At 54.1% G+C, this 21,731-nt stretch overlaps 1 protein-coding gene across 1 annotated transcript in view; it reads left to right on the forward strand.

Moving 5' to 3' along the window:
* The window catches only part of NDC1 (NDC1 transmembrane nucleoporin), a 130,457-nt gene that overhangs the window by 25,411 nt on the left and 83,315 nt on the right, over positions 1-21,731 (forward strand). The window contains 1 exon segment of the mRNA XM_075321079.1: positions 12,534-12,666. Coding sequence (XP_075177194.1) covers positions 12,534-12,666 — 133 coding nt within the window.

A 21,731-nucleotide genomic window follows, 5' to 3' on the forward strand; every position in this document is an offset into this window, starting at 1 on the left:
GGTGGTCAAGCGCTGGACACAGTGTCCAAAGGTAGACCCCCCGATTTCCAAACTCGCAGCTAGGTCCATAGTTGCAGTGGAGGATGGCGCTTCACTTAAAGATGCCAATGACAGACAGATGGACCTTTGGTTAAAATCTGTCTATGAAGCTATCGGCGCGTCGTTTGCTCCGGCATTCGCAGCCGTATGGGCACTCCAGGCTATTTCAGCTGGCTTAGCAAAAGTGGATGCTATCATACATCCAGCAGTGCCGCAAGTGGCGCACCTTACCACGCAGATGTCGGCGTTTGCGTCTTACGCTATCAATGCGGTCCTAGAATCTACCAGTCGCACCTCAATGGCGTCCGCCAATTCGGTAGTTTTGCGCAGAGCCTTGTGGTTAAAGGACTGGAAAGCTGATGCTGGTTCCAAAAAATGTTTAACCAGTTTGCCTTTATCTAGAGATAGACTGTTTGGCGAGCCATTGGCTGATATCATTAAGCAGTCCAAGGGTAAAGACTCCTCTTTACCACAACCCAGAACAACCAAACCTCAGCAGAAAAAGTGGCAGCAGAGGTTTCAGTCCTTTCGAGGTTCGGGCAAGACACCGTTTACCTCGTCCAAAGGGACTCAGAGGACGCAAAGAAACTCAGATTCGTGGCGGGCTCACACGCGCCCCAAGAAAGCAAATGGAGGTACCACTTCCAAAGCGGCTACCTCATGACTTCCAGCCCCCTCCCTCCGCATCGCCGGTCGGGGGCAGGCTCTCCCGCTTTTCCGGCATTTGGATGTCACAGGTCAAAGACCGGTGGGTGACGGACATTTTGTCTCGCGGGTACAGAATCGAGTTCAATTCTCGTCCTCCAGCTCGGTTCTTCAGAACCTCCCCACATCCAGACCGAGCAGATGCTCTGCTGCAGGCGGTGGACTCCCTAAGAGAGGAAGGAGTGGTGATCCCAGTCCCTCCTCAGGAACAAGGGCAAGGGTTTTACTCCAATCTCTTTGTGGTTCCAAAAAAGGACGGCTCGTTCCGTCCTGTTCTGGACCTAAAACGGCTCAACAAACATGTGCACGCCAGGAAGTTCCGGATGGAAACCCTGCGTTCTGTCATTGCCTCAATGTCCAGAGGAGACTTCCTTGCCTCAATAGACATCAAAGATGCTTATCTCCACGTGCCAATTGCTACAGAACATCAACGTTTTCTACGTTTTGTGATAGGAGACGACCATTTTCAGTTCGTAGCTCTGCCATTTGGTCTGGCGACAGCCCCACGGGTCTTCACCAAGGTCATGGCGGCGGTGGTAGCAGTCTTGCACTCTCAGGGACACTCGGTGATCCCTTACCTAGACGATTTATTGGTCAAAGCTCCCTCTCAAGAGGCATGTCAGCGCAGCCTGAATGCTACGCTGGAGACCCTACAGTCTTTCGGATGGATCATCAACTTTCCAAAGTCGATCCTATCACCGACTCAATCACTAACGTATCTTGGCATGGAGTTTCATACTCTAGCAGCGATAGTGAAGCTTCCGCTGAACAAGCAGCGGTCACTACAGACAGGGGTGCAATCTCTTCTGCAGGGCCAGTTGCATCCCTTGCGGCGCCTCATGCATTTCCTAGGGAAGATGGTGGCAGCCATGGAAGCAGTTCCCTTTGCGCAGTTTCATCTGCGCCCACTTCAATGGGACATTCTCCGCCAATGGGACGGGAAGTCAACGTCCCTGGACAGGAAAGTCTCGCTTTCCCAGACGGCCAAGGACTCCCTACAATGGTGGCTCCTTCCCACCTCATTGTCTCAGGGAAGATCCTTCCTGCCCCCATCCTGGGCAGTAGTCACGACGGATGCGAGTCTGTCAGGGTGGGGAGCAGTATTTCTCCACCACAGGGCTCAGGGGACGTGGACTCCGCAGGAGTCCACCCTTCAGATCAATGTTCTGGAGATCAGAGCAGTGTATCTTGCTCTACTGGCCTTCCAACAGTGGCTGGAAGGAAAGCAGATCCGAATCCAATCGGACAACTCCACAGCGGTGGCATACATCAACCACCAAGGAGGGACGCGCAGTCGGCAAGCCTTCCAAGAAGTCCGGCGCATTCTAATGTGGGTGGAGGACAGAGCATCCACCATATCCGCGGTTCACATCCCAGGCGTAGAAAACTGGGAAGCAGACTTCCTCAGTCGCCAGGGCATGGACGCAGGGGAATGGTCCCTTCACCCGGACGTGTTTCAGGAAATCTGTCGCCGCTGGGGAGTGCCGGACGTCGACCTAATGGCATCCCGGCACAACAACAAGGTCCCGGCATTCATGGCGAGGTCGCGCGATCAAAGAGCTCTGGCGGCAGACGCCTTGGTTCAAGATTGGTCGCAGTTTCAGCTCCCATACGTGTTTCCGCCTCTGGCGCTCTTGCCCAGAGTGCTACGCAAGATCAGATCCGAGTGCAGCCGCATCATACTCGTCGCTCCAGACTGGCCGAGGAGGTCGTGGTATCCGGATCTGTGGCATCTCACGATCGGTCGACCGTGGTCACTGCCAGACCGACCAGACTTACTGTCCCAAGGGCCGTTTTTCCATCAGAATTCTGCGGCCCTGAACCTGACTGTGTGGCCATTGAGTCCTGGATCCTAGCATCTGCAGGATTATCTCAAGGAGTCGTTGCCACAATGAGACAAGCTAGAAAGTCGAATTCGGCTAAGATCTACCACAGAACGTGGAAGATTTTCTTATCCTGGTGCTCTGCTCAGGGAGTGTCTCCCTGGCCATTTGCATTGCCCAAGTTTCTTTCCTTTCTGCAATCGGGGTTAGAAAAGGGCTTGTCGCTCAGCTCCCTTAAAGGGCAAGTTTCGGCACTATCCGTGTTTTTTCAGAAGCGTCTAGCACGTCTTTCTAAGGTGCGCACGTTCCTGCAGGGGGTCTGTCATATTGTGCCCCCGTACAAGCGGCCGTTAGATCCATGGGATCTGAACAGGGTACTAGTTGCTCTCCAGAAGCCGCCCTTCGAGCCTCTGAAGGAAGTTTCCTTTTCTCGGCTGTCACAGAAAGTGGCGTTTCTTGTTGCGATCACATCGCTTCGGCGAGTGTCTGAGCTGGCAGCTCTGTCATCCAAGGCTCCCTTCCTGGTGTTCCACCAGGACAAGGTAGTGCTGCGCCCTATTCCGGAGTTTCTCCCTAAGGTCGTATCCTCTTTTCATCTTAATCAGGATATATCCTTGCCTTCTTTTTGTCCTCATCCGGTTCACCGGTATGAAAAGGACTTACGTTTGCTAGATCTGGTGAGAGCACTCAGAATCTACATTTCCCGCACGGCGCCCATGCGCCGTGCCGATGCACTTTTTGTCCTTGTCGCTGGTCCGCGCAAGGGGTTGCAGGCTTCTAAAGCCACCCTGGCTCGATGGATCAAAGAACCAATTCTAGAGGCCTACCGTTCTGCGGGGCTTCCGGTTCCTTCAGGGCTAAAAGCCCACTCAACCAGAGCCGTGGGTGCGTCCTGGGCATTACGTCACCAGGCTTCGGCTCAACAGGTGTGCCAGGCAGCTACCTGGTCCAGTCTGCACACTTTCACCAAGCATTATCAGGTGCATACCTATGCTTCGGTGGATGCCAGCTTAGGTAGAAGAGTCCTGCAGGCGGCAGTGACACCCCCGTAGGGGAGGGCTGTTTTGCAGCTCTAACATGAGGTATTTCTTTACCCACCCAGGGACAGCTTTTGGACGTCCCAATCGTCTGGGTCTCCCAATAGAGCGCTGAAGAAGAAGGGAATTTTGTTACTTACCGTAAATTCCTTTTCTTCTAGCTCTTATTGGGAGACCCAGCACCCGCCCTGTTGTCCTTCGGGATGTTTTTTTTGTTGTTTGCGGGTACACATGTTGTTCATGTTGAACGGTTTTTCAGTTCTCCGATGTTATTCGGAGTTAATTTGTTTAAACCAGTTATTGGCTTCCTCCTTCTTGCTTTGGCACTAAAACTGGAGAACCCGTGATACCACGGGGGGGTATAGCCAGAGGGGGAGGGGCCTTGCACTTTTAATGTAGTGCTTTGTGTGGCCTCCAGAGGGCAGTAGCTATACCCCAATCGTCTGGGTCTCCCAATAAGAGCTAGAAGAAAAGGAATTTACGGTAAGTAACAAAATTCCCTTCTTTTTCCCCCTAAATAGCTATTTCTTTGTCGCTCCATTGGGAGACCCAGACAATTGGGTGTATAGCTTCTGCCTCTGGAGGCCACACAAAGTATTACACTTTTAAAAAAGTGTAACCCCTCCCCTCTGCCTATACACCCTCCCGTGGACCACGGGCTCCTCAGTTTTATGCTTTGTGTGGAAGGAGGCACACATCCACTCATGCATTCTCATCATAGTTATGACGGATGGAAGAAAAGAGGACCTCCATGGGGTCCCCGGCATGTTCCCTTCTCACCCCACTATGTCGGCGGTGTTTTTAAGGTTGAGGTACCCATTGCGGGTACAGAGGCTGGAGCCACATGCCGTCTCCTTCACCACCCCTTATGCGGCTCTGGGAGAAGTGGGATCCTAAACGGTGACCCACGTGCTGGGACCGTGCTCCATCCGCAGCCCCTGGTGGATCCTGCCGGACCGGAGCTTCTTCATCCCCAGGGACCGGGCCCTGCAACTTCAAGGTACTCTGTGTCCCCATGTGGGGACTGTACAGGGAGGGAGGTCGCACCTTCTCTCCGGAAGCCGCGGTAGTTCCGTCCGTTGTTTTTTCGGCGGACTTCCGCGCTCACCGTGCCTGCTTGTCGGGCACGGTCTTAAATTTAGTCCCCGGCTTTTCCGCGGCCTAGTCGCGAAAAATCCCGCCCCCGGCCTGCCAGTCAGGGGTAAGTGCGGGATCACCGGCATGACGTGGATTTGAGGGCTGGAGCATCTTTGCATGTCTCCCTCCCCCTCATTGAACACTGTGGGGCATCCAGATTCCCGCCTTTTGTCGGCGCCGCCTGCGGCTCCACGCCCCCCCCCCCCCTGAGAGCTCCGGCGGCCATTTCTGGCATTCTGCCGGTGTATGTTGTCAGCTGCACAGCTCTACAGCTCCGGGGGATCCACGACACGGAATCTGGAGGACACACCGCTCGTTAGCGGTTGGTAAGCCACACCGGTACCGGTGCTGGTTCCCCTAGGGTGCCGGGATATATATATATATATTATATATATTCGGAAAGGCTGTATACCCTTTTCCCATATACCCTCAGTGGTCACTCTCCTGAGAGGCACCGATTGCTTACAGCATGTCGTCCACAAGGAGCAAAGCCCCTAAGGCACAGACTTTTTTCGCGGCCTGTACCTCTTGTAGGGCTATGTTGCCTGCGGGATTCACCTACCCCCACTGTGAGCAATGCACGACCCCTGCCACGCTTGCTCAGCCGGAGCCTCGGGCACTTGTGGGCCCCTTGGCTCATGTAGATCCCCCTGAGCAGTCAGCAGGGACAGAGACACCGTCGTTGGCCTCTTTCGCTGAGACGCTCTCCCAGTCACTTTCTCAATCCATTGCTCTGTCTATGGACAAATGGTCATCTAAGCTCCTTGAGGCATTGCAGTCCAGACCGGGCCCTTCACAGGCCCCGGCCCCTGTTTGTTTGTCTCCTCCAGGCCCTTCTCGGTCCGCGCTGCATCGCGCGCCCAGGATAGCCACTAGGTCCCAGACGGAGGACTCCTGCCCGGATCGCAGCCCCAGACCGGCTAAGCGGTCTCGCTGGGACTCTTCCCCGGCCTCCTCACACTGCTCTGGATCCCAGCTGGAGGACTCTCAGGAAGACGAGGCGGACGTGGGAGCTCAGGGCTCTGAACCTGACTTCACTCTTAACCTTGATGCCCCTGAAGGGGACGCCTTAGTAAATGATCTCATCTCGTCCATCAACGAGGTGTTGGATCTCTCACCACCACCTCCTCCTGCAAGGAGCCGGCTTCTCGACAGGAGAAACACCAATTTAGATTTCCCAAACGTACTCGCAATACGTTTTTTGATCACTCTAACTTCAGGGACGCTGTCCAAAAGCCCAGAGCGGTTACGGACAAGCGCTTTGCTAAACTGCACACTGACACGCGTTACCCCTTTCCACCTGAAGTCGTTAAGGACTGGGCACACTCCCCCAAGGTGGATCCTCCAGTCTCTAGATTGGCCGCTAGGTCCGTTGTGTCTGTGACCGATGGCTCATCCCTGAAGGATGCCACTGACAGACAGATAGAGCTCTTGGTGAAGTCTATTTATGAGGCTACGGGCGCGTCTTTCGCCCCGGCCTTTGCGGCCGTGTGGGCTCTCCAAGCAATCTCGGCATGTCTGACTGAGATTAATGCCGTCACGCGGAATTCTGCCCCGCATGTTGCATCCTTGACCTCTCAGGCATCAGCATTTTCGTCCTACGCCATGAACGCCTTCCTGGACTCCGCTAGCCGTACGGCCGTGGCATCCGCTAACTCCGTGGCAGTACGCAGGGCCATGTGGCTGCGCGAATGGAAAGCAGACTCTGCTTCCAAAAGGTTCTTAACTGGTTTGCCTTTTTCTGGCGACCGTTTGTTTGGCGAACGGTTGGATGAGATTATTAAGGAATCCTCGGGAAAGGACTCCTCCTTACCCCAGTCCAAGCCTAAGAAACCTCAGCAGAGGAAGATCCAATCGAGGTTTCGGTCCTTTCGTCCCTCCGCCAAGAACCAATCCTCTTCGTCCTACCGGCCGGAGAAAGGCCAGAGGAACTCCTATGCGTGGCGGTCCAAGTCACGCCCCCAAAAGGCCGCGGGAGGCACTGCCTCCAAGACGGCCTCCTCATGACTCTCGTCCTCATCCAGCCACATCCTCGGTCGGTGGCAGGCTCTCCCGCTTTGGCGACGCCTGGTGGCCACACGTTCAAGACCGTTGGGTGATAGACATTCTGTCTCATGGTTACAGGATAGAGTTCAGCTCTCGACCTGCGGCTCGTTTCTTCAGAACCTCCCCACCCCCCGCACAGGCCGACGCACTTGTTCAGGCAGTGGACGCTCTGAAGATGGAAGAAGTTGTGATTCCCGTTCCCCTTCAGAAACGTGGTCGCGGATTTTACTCCAACTTGTTCGTGGTGCCAAAAAAGGACGGGTCATTCCGTCCCGTTCTGGACCTCAAGCTGCTCAAGAGACATGTGAGAATCAGACGGTTTCGGATGGAATCTCTCCGCTCGGTCATCGCCTCGATGTCACAGGGAGACTTCCTAGCATCAATCGACATCAAAGATGCTTATCTCCATGTGCCGATCGCACCCGAACACCAACGTTTCCTGCGTTTCGCCATCGGGGACGAACACCTCCAGTTCGTGGCACTGCTTTTCGGCCTGACGACAGCCCCACGGGTTTTCACCAAAGTCATGGCTTCCGTCGTGGCGGTCCTGCACTCTCAGGGCCACTCGGTGATCCCTTACTTGGACGATCTCCTAGTAAGGGCTCCTTCTCGGGTGGCTTGTCAACGGAGTCTTACCGTCACTCTGGCGACTCTCCAACAGTTCGGGTGGATCATCAACTTCCCAAAATCCGAGTTGACGCCGACCCAATCACTGACTTACCTCGGGATGGAGTTCCATACCCAGCCAGCGTTAGTCAAGCTACCGCGGGACAAACAGCTTTCTCTGCAGGCGGGAGTGCAGTCCCTTCTTTGGGGTCAGTCACACTCCTTAAGGCGCCTCATGCACTTCCTGGGGAAGATGGTTGCAGCTATGGAGGCAGTGCCGTTTGCGCAATTCCATCTACGGCCACTTCAATGGGACATTCTTCGCAAATGGGACAAGAGTTTGGCTTCTCTCGACAGGAACATCTCTCTTTCCCTCGCAACCAAAACGTCACTTCGGTGGTGGCTCCTCCCCACGTCTCTGTCCCGGGGAAAATCCTTCCTACCCCCAACCTGGGCCGTGGTCACCACGGACGCGAGCCTGTCAGGTTGGGGAGCGGTCTTTCTCCACCACAGGGCTCAAGGAACCTGGACTCCAATAGAATCATCCCTTCAGATCAATATCCTGGAGATAAGGGCAGTATATCTAGCCCTATTGGCTTTCCAGCGGTGGCTGGAGGGCAGGCAGATCCGAATCCAGTCGGACAACGCCACTGCCGTCGCCTACATCAACCACCAAGGCGGCACTCGCAGTCGTCAAGCCTTCCAGGAGGTCCGGCGGATTCTGCTGTGGGTGGAAAACACAGGCTCCACCATCTCCGCAGTTCACATCCCGGGGATGGAAAACTGGGAAGCGGATTTTCTCAGTCGTCAGGGCATGGACGCGGGGGAATGGTCTCTTCACCCAGACGTGTTTCGAGAGATCTGCCGGCGCTGGGGAACGCCGGACGTCGATCTCATGGCGTCACGACACAACAACAAGGTCCCGGCCTTCATGGTACGGTCTCAGGATCACAGAGCTCTGGCCGCGGACGCTTTGGTCCAGGATTGGTCGCAGTTTCGACTGCCATATGTGTTTCCCCCTCTGGCGATGCTGCCCAGGGTACTACGCAAAATCCGGTCCGACTGCCATCGCGCCATTCTCGTCGCTCCAGACTGGCCGAGGCGGTCGTGGTATCCGGATCTGTGGCATCTCACGGTGGGTCAACCGTGGGCACTTCCAGACCGCCCAGACTTGCTGTCCCAAGGCCCGTTTTTCCATCTGAATTCTGTGGCCCTCAACCTGACTGTGTGGCCATTGAGTCCTGGCTCCTAGCGTCTTCAGGGTTATCTCAGGATGTAATTGCCACCATGAGACAAGCCAGGAAACCAACGTCCGCTAAGATCTATCACAGGACTTGGCGAATCTTCTTATCCTGGTGCTCTGATAACGGTTTTTCTCCATGGCCGTTTGCCTTACCCACATTTCTTTCATTTCTACAATTTGGAATGGATATGGGTTTGTCCCTCGGCTCTCAAGGGCCAAGTGTCGGCGCTCTCCGTGTTTTTTCAAACGCGACTAGCCAGACGTCCGCAGGTCCGCACGTTCCTGCAGGGGGTTTGCCACATGGTCCCACCTTACAAACGTCCATTGGAACCTTGGGATTTTAACAGGGTTCTGACGGGTCTTCAAAAGCCGTCTTTTGAGCCGTTGCGGGATGTCACTCTCTCCCGTCTTTCTCAGAAGGTGGCCTTCCTGGTTGCAGTCACATCACTTCGGAGAGTGTCTGAGCTTGCAGCGCTGTCATGCAAATCTCCTTTCCTGGTTTTCCACCAGGATAAGGTGGTTCTGCGTCCTGTCCCGGAATTCCTCCCTAAGGTGGTATCCCCTTTTTCATCTAAATCAGGATATTTCCTTACCTTCCTTTTGTCCTAATCCAATTCACCAGTGTGAGAAGGATTTGCACTCTTTGGATTTAGTGAGAGCACTCCGGGTATACGTGTCTCGCACGGCGCCCCTGCGCCGTTCAGACACGCTCTTTGTCCTTGTCGCTGGCCAGCGTAAGGGCTCTCAGGCCTCCAAGTCCACCTTGGCTAGGTGGATCAAGGAACCTATTCTTGAGGCCTACCGTACTTCTGGGCTTCCACCCCCTTCGGGGTTGAAGGCCCATTCTACCAGAGCCGTTGGTGCGTCCTGGGCATTACGGCACCGGGCGACGGCTCAGCAGGTGTGTCAGGCGGCTACGTGGTCCAGCCTGCACACTTTCACGAAACACTATCAAGTGCATGCCTATGCCTCGGCAAACGCCAGTCTAGGTAGGCGAGTCCTCCAGGCGGCTGTTGCCCACCTGTAAGAGGGGGCCGTTTCCGGCCTTTTGCTTGGGGTATTGGTTTACCCACCCAGGGACTGCTCTTGGACGTCCCAATTGTCTGGGTCTCCCAATGGAGCGACAAAGAAGAAGGGAATTTTCTTTACTTACCGTAAATTCCTTTTCTTCTAGCTCCTATTGGGAGACCCAGCACCCGCCCCTGTGCCCTTCGGGCTGGTTGTTCTTTTGTGTACACATGTTGTTGATGTTGATTTTTTTCTTTTGGTTCATGGTCTTCAGTTCTCCGAACATCCTTCGGATTGAATTTGCTCTAGACCATTTATAAGTTTTCTCCTTCCTGCTTTTGCACCAAACTGCGGTCCACGGGAGGGTATATAGGCAGAGGGGAGGGGTTACACTTTTTTAAAAGTGTAATACTTTGTGTGGCCTCCAGAGGCAGAAGCTATACACCCAATTGTCTGGGTCTCCCAATAGGAGCTAGAAGAAAAGGAATTTACGGTAAGTAAACAAAATTCCCTTTTTCTCATGGATAATGAATGGCTGTGGAGGCTGAACATGGAGGGATCCAAACACTTGGATCTCCAGGGATAGCAATTTATCCCTTCTCTTATAGAAAGGGAATAACTTGCTTTTTGGCAATAAGACTTTGTTTTTTGTTTTGTTTTTTTGTATGTTCACAGGTTATATAAACCAGTGGTAAATATTTTTTTTGTTGAGTAAAATTGTACTTCTCCAAAGGGCTGCAATAATTCTTAGGGCATAGACCATATTTTTCAGATTATAAGACACACTTTTCCTCCCAAAAGGTCTTATAATCTGAATGCACCTTACCGGGAGGTGGTAGAGAGGGGTCGCAGGAGGCAGGTGCTGTGCTGTGGCCCGTGCTGTGCTGTGGCCCGTGCTGTGCTGTGGCCCGGGCTGTGCTGTGGCCCGGGCTGTGCTGTGGCCCGGGCTGTGCTGTGGCCCGGGCTGTGCTGTGGCCCGGGCTGGGCTGTGGCCCGGGCTGGGCTGTGGCCCGGGCTGGGCTGTGGCCCGGGCTGTGCTGTGGCCCGGGCTGTGCTGTGGCCCGGGCTGCGCTGTGGCCCGGGCTGCGCTGTGGCCCGGGCTGCGCTGTGGCCCGGGCTGCGCTGTGGCCCGGGCTGCGCTGTGGCCCGGGCTGCGCTGTGGCCCGGGCTGCGCTGTGGCCCGGGCTGCGCTGTGGCCCGGGCTGCGCTGTGGCCCGGGCTGCGCTGTGGCCCGGGCTGCGCTGTGGCCCGGGCTGCGCTGTGGCCCGGGCTGGGCTGTGGCCCGGGCTGGGCTGTGGCCCGTCTGCGCTGTGGCCCGGGCTGGGCTGTGGCCCGTCTGCGCTGTGGCCCGGGCTGGGCTGTGGCCCGGGCTGTGGCCCGGGCTGTGCTGTGGCCCGGGCTGTGGCCCGGGCTGTGCTGTGGCCCGGGCTGTGGCCCGGGCTGTGCTGTGGCCCGGGCTGTGGCCCGGGCTGTGCTGTGGCCCGGGCTGTGGCCCGGGCTGTGGCCCGGGCTGTGCTGTGGCCCGTGCTGTTGCCCGTGCTGTGGCGGGCTGTGCTGTTGCCCGTGCTGTGGCGGGCTGTGCTGTTGCCCGTGCTGTGGCGGGCTGTGCTGGGGCGCCAGCTGCGGTGGCAGGCTGTGAAGCAGGGGCATCATGAAAATGTTGGCGGTGTAGGATTCAAATAAGGGCACCCAGAGGCTGCGTGTGCGCAGATGAAGCTCTTGGCTCAAAATCTCATCTGCGCACGTGTCACCTCCAGCCAATTAATCTCCCAGACTTAAGGAAAATGGCGCCCGGAGGTGGCGCATGCACAGATAAGATCTCGGCTTGTCATTGAGCTTATAGCTCAATCTGCGCACAGTTGACAGTTTTTGGAAGTTGCCTACCTCACAGCATCTGAGACACCCGCAGTATCGCCAGCTCCAACACCGCCCCTGCCTCCTGTGACCCCACTGCACCACCACTCCCATCCCTCCCCAGTAAGCGACCACAGGATTGTAAGATTGACCCCCTCCCCTTTTTTTTTTTTTTTTTTCCCCTAAATTTGGGGTGTGTCTTGTAATCCGGTGCATCTTATAAACCGAAAAATTGTCTACAGTCACACTGCTGTTCAGACGATCTGTTTTCTCTTTTTTGAGGCAAAGACAAACTGATTTGATGTCGTTGCAGAACTTATACAAATGGAAGCAGAGAGACCCCCATTATATGGGGTCCAACTGCATTCTGTCTTGTCACTTTTTTAAAAATTGTAGAAAAAGTTTTAATGATGGTTTTGTTTTTTTTTCCATCTTAAGGCTATGTGCGCACGTGTGCGTAATTCATGCAGTTACGCTGCGCTTTGTAGCGCAGCGTAACTGCATACGTCCTGCGTCCCCTGCACAGTCTATGGAGATTGTGCAGGAGCCGTGCGCACGTGGCATATTAGAACGCAGCGATTCGGCTGCTGCCCGAATCGCTGCGTTCTAAGAAGTGACATGTCACTTCTTCCGTGCGCTTTGCCGGCAGCCCCTGCTCTGTCTATGGCAGGAGCTGCAGGAAGAGCGCACGTTCTCGCCGGCACCGTGCGCTTCAGAACGGAGCTTTTCAGCTGCGCTCTGAAGCGCACCTTTTTAGGTGCCGTGCAGAGCGCACACGTGCGCACATAGCCTAAAATTGACACACAACTTTGCCCCAAAATCAGTAAGGCCCCTCTGCTTCCCTTTGAATTATTTATGTAACAAATCCATTTTGTTCATTAATTCTTTCCCTCAAAATCGAACAGACAAATGGAATATGCAGACGGAAATGTGACTGTAACCTGCTATAGGCTATATGTAGCGCACCCTTGGCATTCGCTATATAATTTGTGCATGGTAGTAATTTATCCGCTAACCTGTGACTTGTCTCTACAGACATTTGCCTCCGCTGGATACTATTCGTGGTCTCCTCGATGTGTCGCTATTTTACCAGATTTGGCTGTCGGGAGTGTTTCTGCTCACCACCTGGTATATCGTGTGGCTGCTCTTCCAGATCTATGCTACAGAGGTCAGCAGGATAGATTTGGATTTATTATTGACGACTACATTCACACATTAAAATCCTGTTCTGTAATTTTATATTGAAAACCTCCATGGGTCCCTTTGCTATTTATGAATACCCGTGTTTCTCGAAAATTAGACAGGGTCTTATATTACTTTGGGCTCTGAATTATGCACTTGGGCTTATTTTTAGGGGCTGTCTCATATTTTCTTTATCGTTCCTATGGGAGACCCAAACCATGGGGTGTATAGCTTCTGCCTCCGGAGGACACACAAAGTACTACACTCAAACGTGTAGCTCCTCCCTCCTAGCATATACACCCCCTGCTAGCCAGTCCTAGCCAGTTCAATGCTTTGTGTTTCAGGAGGTCACACACACATGCATTCTCTGATTTTTGATTTTTTTCTTTGGATCAAAGATTTGGAAGAAAAGCGGGTCCAGTCTGGACTCCCGGCATGTCCCTTCTCACCCCACTGTGTCGGCGGTGCTGTTAAGGTTGATTTTCCAAGGCTGGAGCCTTCACATGCCGCGCTCCTTCAACACCCTCTGAGAGGCTCTGGTTTGAAGTGGGAGCCAACACGGTTCTCACTGCTTTGCAGGAGACCGGTCTCCATCCACAGCCCTGTTCAGGATCCTGTCGGACGGAGCGCTCATCCCCCAGGGACCTGGCACCTGCGTCTCACAAGCTAAGTACATGAGACGTTATTACCACAGAAGGTGGTCTTTCCAGGGGTCCTTTATACTTTATTTTGTGGGGAGAGTGTGTTTTATGTTTGTGTTAACATTTCCGGCCGGTTCTCCAGTTTTCACTGGAGAACCGCGCCGATGGTGCCTGCACGCCGGCCGCATGTTTAAATCTAGGCCCCGGCTTCGCCTGAGGCCTAGTTTCGGTTTCCACTGCCTCTGCTTGTCAGTCACGCAGAGAGACAGGATGGCTCCGCCCAGCGGCTGTGCAGCACAGGGAAGGGACACTCCTCACTGAGGAAGGATTCCCTGCCCTGTCTACCTCATTTGCCGCTCTCAGAGTAGGCCCCGCCCCCTCTCCTCGCTTTGGTCGCCATTTTCTCAGCGTTCTCTGTGCCTGCATAGGCACAGAGATTCCACATTGTGACAAGTGGGGGCCCAGGCTGAGGGACTGGGGGCACAAAAATGTCTATTAAACGGCCTAGCAGCCACAACCTCCGGTTTGTGCAGCTGCTTATTTTATCTGTTATATACTCTGCTGGGGGCCACTCTGGTCAGAGCCCCCACCTCTGCAGCATGTCTCACATCAGCGCAAGGCTGCAGGGCTGTTTTTAATTTGCACTGTATGAGGACTCGTACGGCCGGTACCGAGCACATAAACACAGGAGACGCAGAGTCAGCCTGGAGGCTCATCAGTGGTCCCTCCAGCTGCTCCGACTTCGGTGGCTGAACCCCCGGTTTGGGCAGAATCCGCTCTTTCCAGGGGATGACGGTCCCGGACTCTGCGGAGCATGCATTAGCCCCCTTCTCAGGGTATTTCTGCTGCTACTCGCTCAGCAAAGCTCACGGAGGACTCTCCTGGTCTCAGACCCCGTCCTCCTAAAATGGAGACGCAGGGTCCCCTGTCCTTCCCCGTCCCGCAGCTCTGATTCACGAGCTGACTCACTGGACGAGGAGGATGTCCCTACCAGGGGCTCGGACGCTACTTTATGTACCATTGATCTGTCCGAAGGTGACGCAGATGCTAATGATGGGATTGCGTCCATTATACTTGTACTCCATCCGCCTGTATCAGGGGAGCACTCCCCGCTGGCAGAAAGGCATCAGTATACCTTAAACAGAACAAGGAGTGTGTTCCTTACCACTCTAGTTTTCAGCCCACTGTGTCCAGGCCCACAGCCTGTCCTGTCAGACCCCCAAAGCGGAGTTCTGATGACTGTTTCTCCCTCCCACCAGTGGTGGTCAAGGAGTGAGCTAATTTGCCAAGGGTGGTCCCTCCGGTGTCTAGACTTTCAGCCCGGATAGTTGTATCAGTGGCTGACGGCACCTCTATAGGGATCCCACTGTACATTACTTTTGTACTGGACCTTAATCTGCCGGAGTTACCTTGCCTAAGAGAACAAGGAGTGTGTTCCTTAACCACTCCAGTTTTTCAGGCCTCTGTGACCAAGCCCAGAGTCTGCTCTGACAGACGCTTCCCATGAAGCGTGGTTCTGATGACTGTTTCCCTTTCCACCAGTGGTGTTTAAGGAGTGGGCTCATTCACCAAGGGTGGCTCAGCCCGGGCCGTTATATCAGTGGCTGATGGCTCCTCATTTATAGTTTTGCTGTCCACCAGGTTGTCCTTCTGGCCAAATCTGTTTAGGGGCGGCAGGAGCTTCGTTCTCCTCAGCTTTATAGCAGTGCGGGCTTTCGTAGCCTCCTCTGCTTCTCTAGAGGAGATGCGTTCCCTCACAGGGACTCTATGCCCGAAATGGTTGCCTGAACTTCCAGATTCAGCCTTTTCATCCTATGCCATGTCTGCCATGCTGGAGACTCTCACCGCACCGCGGTGGCCTCGGCTACTTTCCTCGCTATCCGCAGGCTCCTGTGGCTTCGGAAGTGGAAGGCAGATGCTTCTATAGAAGTTCCTTGCTGGGCTCCCTTTTGTTGGGACCAGTCTTTCGAAAACAACTGGATGAAATTGTTAAGGAAGCTTTTGGCGGGAAGAGTTCTTCCATGCCACAATCCCAAATCAGGAAACCTGTCCATGGCAGGAATCAGCGGAGGTTTTCGTTCTTGCGTTCCTCCATCTGAGCGTTTTCTAAGCCCTCGGCCTCGTCCACTAGTTCGGCCAAGGATCGTAAAACCCAAATGGCGCTCGAAGCCGCGTCTTCAGAAACCGCAGGAGATGCTGCCACTAAGTCAGCTTCCTCCGGGCTATCTGGCCACGCCAGCAACGTCCTTGGTCGGTGGCAGGCTCTTCCACCTTGGCGACGTATGATTTTAACACGTCTCCGATCAGTGGGGGCGGGATTACTTCTCCATGGCTACATGATAGATTTCTATCCACCCGCCAAACAGATTTTTTCTGTCAACTCCCCCCTGTTCCAAGGCCGCCGCCTTCTCACAGGCCGTGGCATTCTTGCAGGCCAATGGAGTAATTGTACCGGTTCCCAATTGGGAACGGTTCTAAGATTCTGCTTAAATCTATTCCTAGTCCCCGTAGAGGGCAGGTACTTCCGACCTGGATCTCAAGCTTTTCAAGCATGTTCAGGTGCGGCGTTTTCACATGGAGTCTCGGTCTTGTTCCGGGTATTTTCACCGGATCAATTGATAACCCAAGGACATTCCCTAGCATCCATCGACATCAGAGATGTCTATCTGCATGTGCCAATCGCAGCTTCTCACCAGCGTTGGCTACGTTTTGCAATCGGGGTGGTCCAATTCGTGGCTCTTCCCTTGGAGTTAGCCACGGCCCCTCGAGTACTCTCAAGGTTGGGGCAGCTGTGATTAGGGTCCTGCACCCCTAGAGGTTGGCAGTGATCTTTTGCCCTGAACGGCCTTCTTGTCGGGGCTTCATTCAGTGCAGACTCTTAGCAGAGTGCCTCGCTCACTCTCGCCACGCTAACCAATTCGGGTGGCTTGTCATTCTGTCCAAGACCACTCTGACTTCGAACCAGAAGTTCACGTACCCAGGGACGCAATTCGAGACTGTCGGCACTTGTGAAGCTGCCCTTAGTCAAACAGTAGTCCCTCTGCTGGCGGTCGACGTTGTTCCATCAGGCACCAAATACAGGTACTGGATCATATGGTGGCGTCAATGGAAGTGATTCCCTTGCCCAGTTTCTCCTCCTCGGAGGCTGGACATTTTCCGCTGTTGGAACAAGCGAACTTCCCCCTTCCACGGGGTGGTGGCTTCGCCACAGACCAGGGGCTCGTTTCAGTGGTGGCTTCGGCCACTCTGTCTCAGGGACGCTCCTTCCTGGCCCCGTCCCGGGTGATCCTCACCAGGATACTAGTCCATCCGACTGGGGAGCAGTGTTTCTCCACCACGGAGCGCAGGGCGCTTGGACTCTGTCCGAATCAGCCCTCTGGATCAATGTGCTGGAAATCAGAGCTGTGTTTCTAGCTCTCTAAGCCTTTCACCATCTGTTGGCGGCTGGGCACATTCGAGTCCAGTCAGACGACGTAACAGCGTTTACCTACATCAACCTCCAGGGCGGCACACTCAGCCGCCTGGTAATGTTGGAGGCTCAACGCATTTTTCAGTGGACGAAGGACTCCTAGTCCACCATATCCGCAGCCCATATCCCAGACGTGAAGACTGCGAGGCAGATTATCTCAGCTGTCCATCCGCGGTCCACGATCCTCAGGTTTTTGCGGCAGACGCACTGGTGCATGTTTGGTCCCAGCTTCGTCTGTCTTGCGTGTTTCACCCTCTAGCTCTTGCCCAGAATCCTGCGCAAGATCAGTAAGGAGGGCCGTTGGGTCATTCTCATACTCCAGACTGGCCCAGGCAAGCTTAGTACCCTGACCTGCTCCATCTGTCCGTAGTGTTGCCATGGCATCTTCCGGACCGTTCAGACCTTCTCTCAAAGGGTCCGTTTTTTTTTTTTTCCGCCAGAATTCTGGATTCTCAGATTGACGGCGTGGCTCTTGAGTCCTTGATTTTGACGACTTCTGGTATCCCTCCTGAAGTCATCTCCACTATGACTCGAGCTCCGAAGTGTCCTTGGCCTTTTGGCCTTGCCGACCCTCCTGTCCCTTCTACAGTCCGGTCTACAGCTTAGGACTATCCCTCTTTAAGGGACAGCTCTTGGCTCTGTCAGTGTGTGCCAGCGGCGTATCATCCGGCTGGCTCAGGTGCGCTCCTTCAAGGGCGCATCTCACATTATTCCGCCTTACCGGCGGCCTATGGAGCCCTGGGACCTTAATCCGGTCCTCACGGTTTCCGGAAACCCCCCTTTGAGCCTCTCAGGGAGGTTTCTTTGTTTCGTTTTTCACAGAAAGTGGTCTTTCTAGTGGCCATAATTTCCCTCAAGAGAGTCTGTTTTGGCTGTACTCTCTTCTGAGTCACCCCCTTTTTTGGTTTTTCATCAAGACAAGGTGGTCTCCGTCTGACTCCGGACTTTCTCCCTAAGGTGGTTGCTGCTTCCACCTTAACCGGGGCATTTTCCCTGCCTTCCTTTTGTCCGGCTCCTGTTCATCGCTTTGAAAAAGCGTTGCATATCCTGGATCTGGTGCGGGCGCTCCGGATCTTTGTGTCTCGGACCGCTGTTATTAGGCGGTGCACCTCTCTCTGGTGCTGACCACTAGTCAGCGTAGCGGTCTCTCGGCATCTAAGCCGACCCTGGTTCGTCTTAGGTCGGCCATTTCCGATGCCTACCAGTGTACTCAAGTGCCTTCCCCGCCTGGGATCAGGGCACACTTGACCAGAGCTGTCGGTGCCTCTTGGGCTTTCAAGCACCAGGCTACGGCTCACCAGGTCTGTCAGACTGCCACTTGGATTAGTCTGCATACCTTTTCGAAGCACTACCCAATGCAGGCTCATGCTTCGGCAGACGCGGGCTTGGGCAGACGCTTTTTTCAGGCGGCTGTCGCCCATTTGTGAAGTTAGGTTTCGCCTACTTCTCAGTTTGTCTGTTTATTCCCACCCATGGACTGCTTTAGAACGTCCCATGGTTTGGGTCTCCCATAGGAACGATAAAGAAAAAGAGAATTTTGTTACTTACCGTAAATTCTTTTTCTTATAGTTCCGTCATGGGAGACCCAGCACCCTCCCTATTGCCTGTTGGCAGGTTTCTTGTTCCGTGTGTCTTCACCGGCTGTTGTTGTTGCAGACAGAGGTTCCGGTTGTTCCGGGTTTTACTCTGTCTCTACTTGTGGGTGGATGTCCTCCTTCAGCTTTTGCACTAAACTGGCTAGGACTGGCTAGCAGGGGGTGTATATGCTAGGAGGGAGGAGCTACACGTTTGAGTGTAGTACTTTGTGTGTCCTCCGGAGGCAGAAGCTATACACCCCATGGTTTGGGTCTCCCATGACGGAACTATAAGAAAAAGAATTTACGGTAAGTAACAAAATTCTCTTTTTTCCATGAAGAACAATAAGGGCTTGGGCAGCTCTTTCAGAATATGTAATTTTTATTGCTGTATGTTACCCTGTTGAGTTGCAGTAAACCCTGGAAAGTTAATAGTTGTGCACCGGCTAAAGGTATGTTAATGAAAAATGAATATTCACCCCTTCCCCCGCCCACCCCTCTGTGCTAGCATAAGGGATTGAGCGCTGTCAGACAACTGTATAACTTGCCCAAGGATCGCATTGCAATCCTCGGACTGGCTGGCGGCTCTCCTGACCGGATATTGACAGCATGTATTTCTATGCAGCTGTCACTCTCAGGTCAGGAGAGCCGCCAGCCAGTCTGAGGAATGCAATGTGATCCTTGGATGAGTAATACAGCAGTGTGTCTGCACAGAGGGGTGGGCAGGGGAATAGGTGAATATTCATTTTGCATTAACATACTCTTGACTAGCCGGCTCGCAACTTAAGTTTCTGTGGCTTACAGCAACACAGCGGGGCAACATACAGCAATAAAAGTTACATATCCTGAAAGTTCTGCCCAAGCCCTATGTCAGGATACTCTCAGTATGGTATGCAAAAATGAACCAAAACAAGGACTTATTTTTGGAGTAGGGCTTATATTTTAAGCATACTTTAAAAAGCCCTAAAAATCCTGCCATGGCTTATTTCTTTATCGTTCCTTTGGGAGACCTAGACCTTGGGTGTTTAGCTTCTGCCTCCGGAGGACACACAAAGTACTACACTAAAAGTGTAGCTCCTCCCTCTGAGCTTATACACCCCCTGGTGAGCCAGTCCCAGCCAGTTTATCGCTTTGTGTTCAGGAGGCATACATCCACACATGCATTCTCATGATTTTTTTCTTTTTTTGGAAGAGATTGAAGAAGTGCGGGTCCACGTCTGGACCCCCGGCATGTCCCTTCTCACCCCACTGTGTCGGCGGTGTTGTAAGGTTGATTTCCAAGGCTGGAGCCTTACATGCCGTGTTCCTTCACCATCCCTCCTGGGCTCAGGCTTGAAGTGGGAGCCAGCACGGTCTCCATGCCTGGCAGGAGACCGGTCTCCATCCACAGCCCCTTGAGGATTCTGCTGGACCGGAGCACTCATCCCCAGGGACCTGGCCCTGCGTCTCAGCAGCTAAGTACCTGAGACGTTTATATGTTGGGGGTCCCTGTTCTTTATTGTATGGGGAGAGTATGCTGAATGTATTTATTTTGGCATTTCCGGCGGGTTCTCTAGCTTTCGCCCGAGAACCGTGCCGATGGTGCCTGCGCGTCGGCCTCGACGCTTAAATTTAGGCCCCGGCTTTGCCGGAGGCCTAGTTTCTGTTAACTACCCTCGCATGTCACTCATGCAGAGGGACAGGCACGGCTCCTCCCGGCGGCCGTCCTGCACAGGGGAGGGACACTCCCCACTGCTGGGGCGTGTCTCCTCCCCTGCAGGTCTCTATGGCCCTCCAGATCCCGCTTTCGTACAGGGACGCCCCCGTCCCGCCCCCTCTCTTCGCTCCGGCGGCCATTTTCTTGGACAGGGTTCACTCTGCGCTGGGCCATCCTGCACTCTGCATCCCTGCTGAGGTGCTGTGCATTGGGGGTCCGGGCTTCGGGATCTGGAGGGCACACAACACCGCTTCCAGCGGTCTGGTAAGCCACAGCCGGTCTCTGGTTGTGGACCTCTGTATATACTCCCTGGGGTTCATTCTCTTTGTAGAAGCTGTCCCCATTCCAGCAGCATGTCTCACACGAGGAGCAAGGCTCCAAAGCTTTATACTGTATGTGCTGCATGTAAGCTCCTGCTGCCTGAGCCAAGCACCTATCCACATTGTGATGTCTGCTCTAACTTAGCGGTGCCACAGCCTGGAGTCTCACCCCCAGTGGTCTCTCCGGCTGCCTCTGCACCTGTGGCTGAACCCCCGGCCTGGGTAGAGTCCTTCTCTAGGTCTATATCCCAGTCATTTGCTGAGTCCATGGGACATTTGTCCAGGACTTTTATGAATATGCATCAGCCCTCCTCACAGGGTGCCTCTAATGCTCTTGCTAAGGGTCCTTTAGGATCCCTATCCTCTGACCTCCGTCCATCGGAGCTCACAGAGGATTCATCATCAGGTCCCAGACCCCGTCCTCCTAAGAGAAGGCGCAGGGTTTCCTCTCCCTCCTCATCCCGCGGCTCTGATTCAAGAGCTGACTCGCAAGATGAGGAGGATGCCCTTACGAGGGGCTCGGAGGCTAACTCCATGTACCCCATCGATCTTTCCGAGGGTGACTCAGATCTTAGTGACTTGATTGCTTCTATTAATTCTGTGCTGGATCTCAATCCGCCAGTAGCAGAGGAGCAACCCTCTCTGGCAGAAAAGCACCAGTTTACCTCGCCTAAGAGAGTAAAGAGTGTGTTCTTTAACCACTCCAGTTTTCAGGCCGCTGTGACCAAACCCAGGGCCTGTCCTGACAAACGCTTTCCAAAGCGTGGTTCTGATGACCGTTTTCTTCAGCGCTCTATTGGGAGACCCAGACGATTGGGGTATAGCTACTGCCTCCGGAGGCCACACAAAGCACTACACTAAAAAGTGCAAGGCCCCTCCCCTTCTGGCTATACCCCCCCGTGGTATCACGGGTTCTCCAGTTTTCAAGCTTTGTGCGAAGGAGGTCAGACATCCATGCATAGCTCCACAGATTTTAGTCAGCAGTAGCTGCTGACTATTTCGGATGGAAGAAAAGAGGGCCCATATAGGGCCCCCAGCATGCTCCCTTCTCACCCGTTGATGGTGTTGTAAGGTTGAGGTACCTATTGCTGGTACGGAGGCTGGAGCCCACATGCTGCTTTCCTTCCACATCCCCCTGGGGGGCTCTGAGGAAGTGGGATCCTGCCGGCCTCAAAGCTCTGACGCCGGGCTCCATCCACAGACCCATTTGAACCTGCTGGATACGGAGCTGGAGTACCGTTCAGGGACATGGCCCTGCACCATTACAGGTACTCTGTGTCCCCGTACACACAGGCACAGCACACTCCAGACTTGCTGGGTGTGCTAGTGCGCCGGGGACAGTAAAGGGTTA

This window comes from Anomaloglossus baeobatrachus, chromosome 8 (genome assembly GCF_048569485.1).
Source record: "Anomaloglossus baeobatrachus isolate aAnoBae1 chromosome 8, aAnoBae1.hap1, whole genome shotgun sequence".
Classification (NCBI taxonomy): Eukaryota; Metazoa; Chordata; class Amphibia; order Anura; family Aromobatidae; genus Anomaloglossus; species Anomaloglossus baeobatrachus.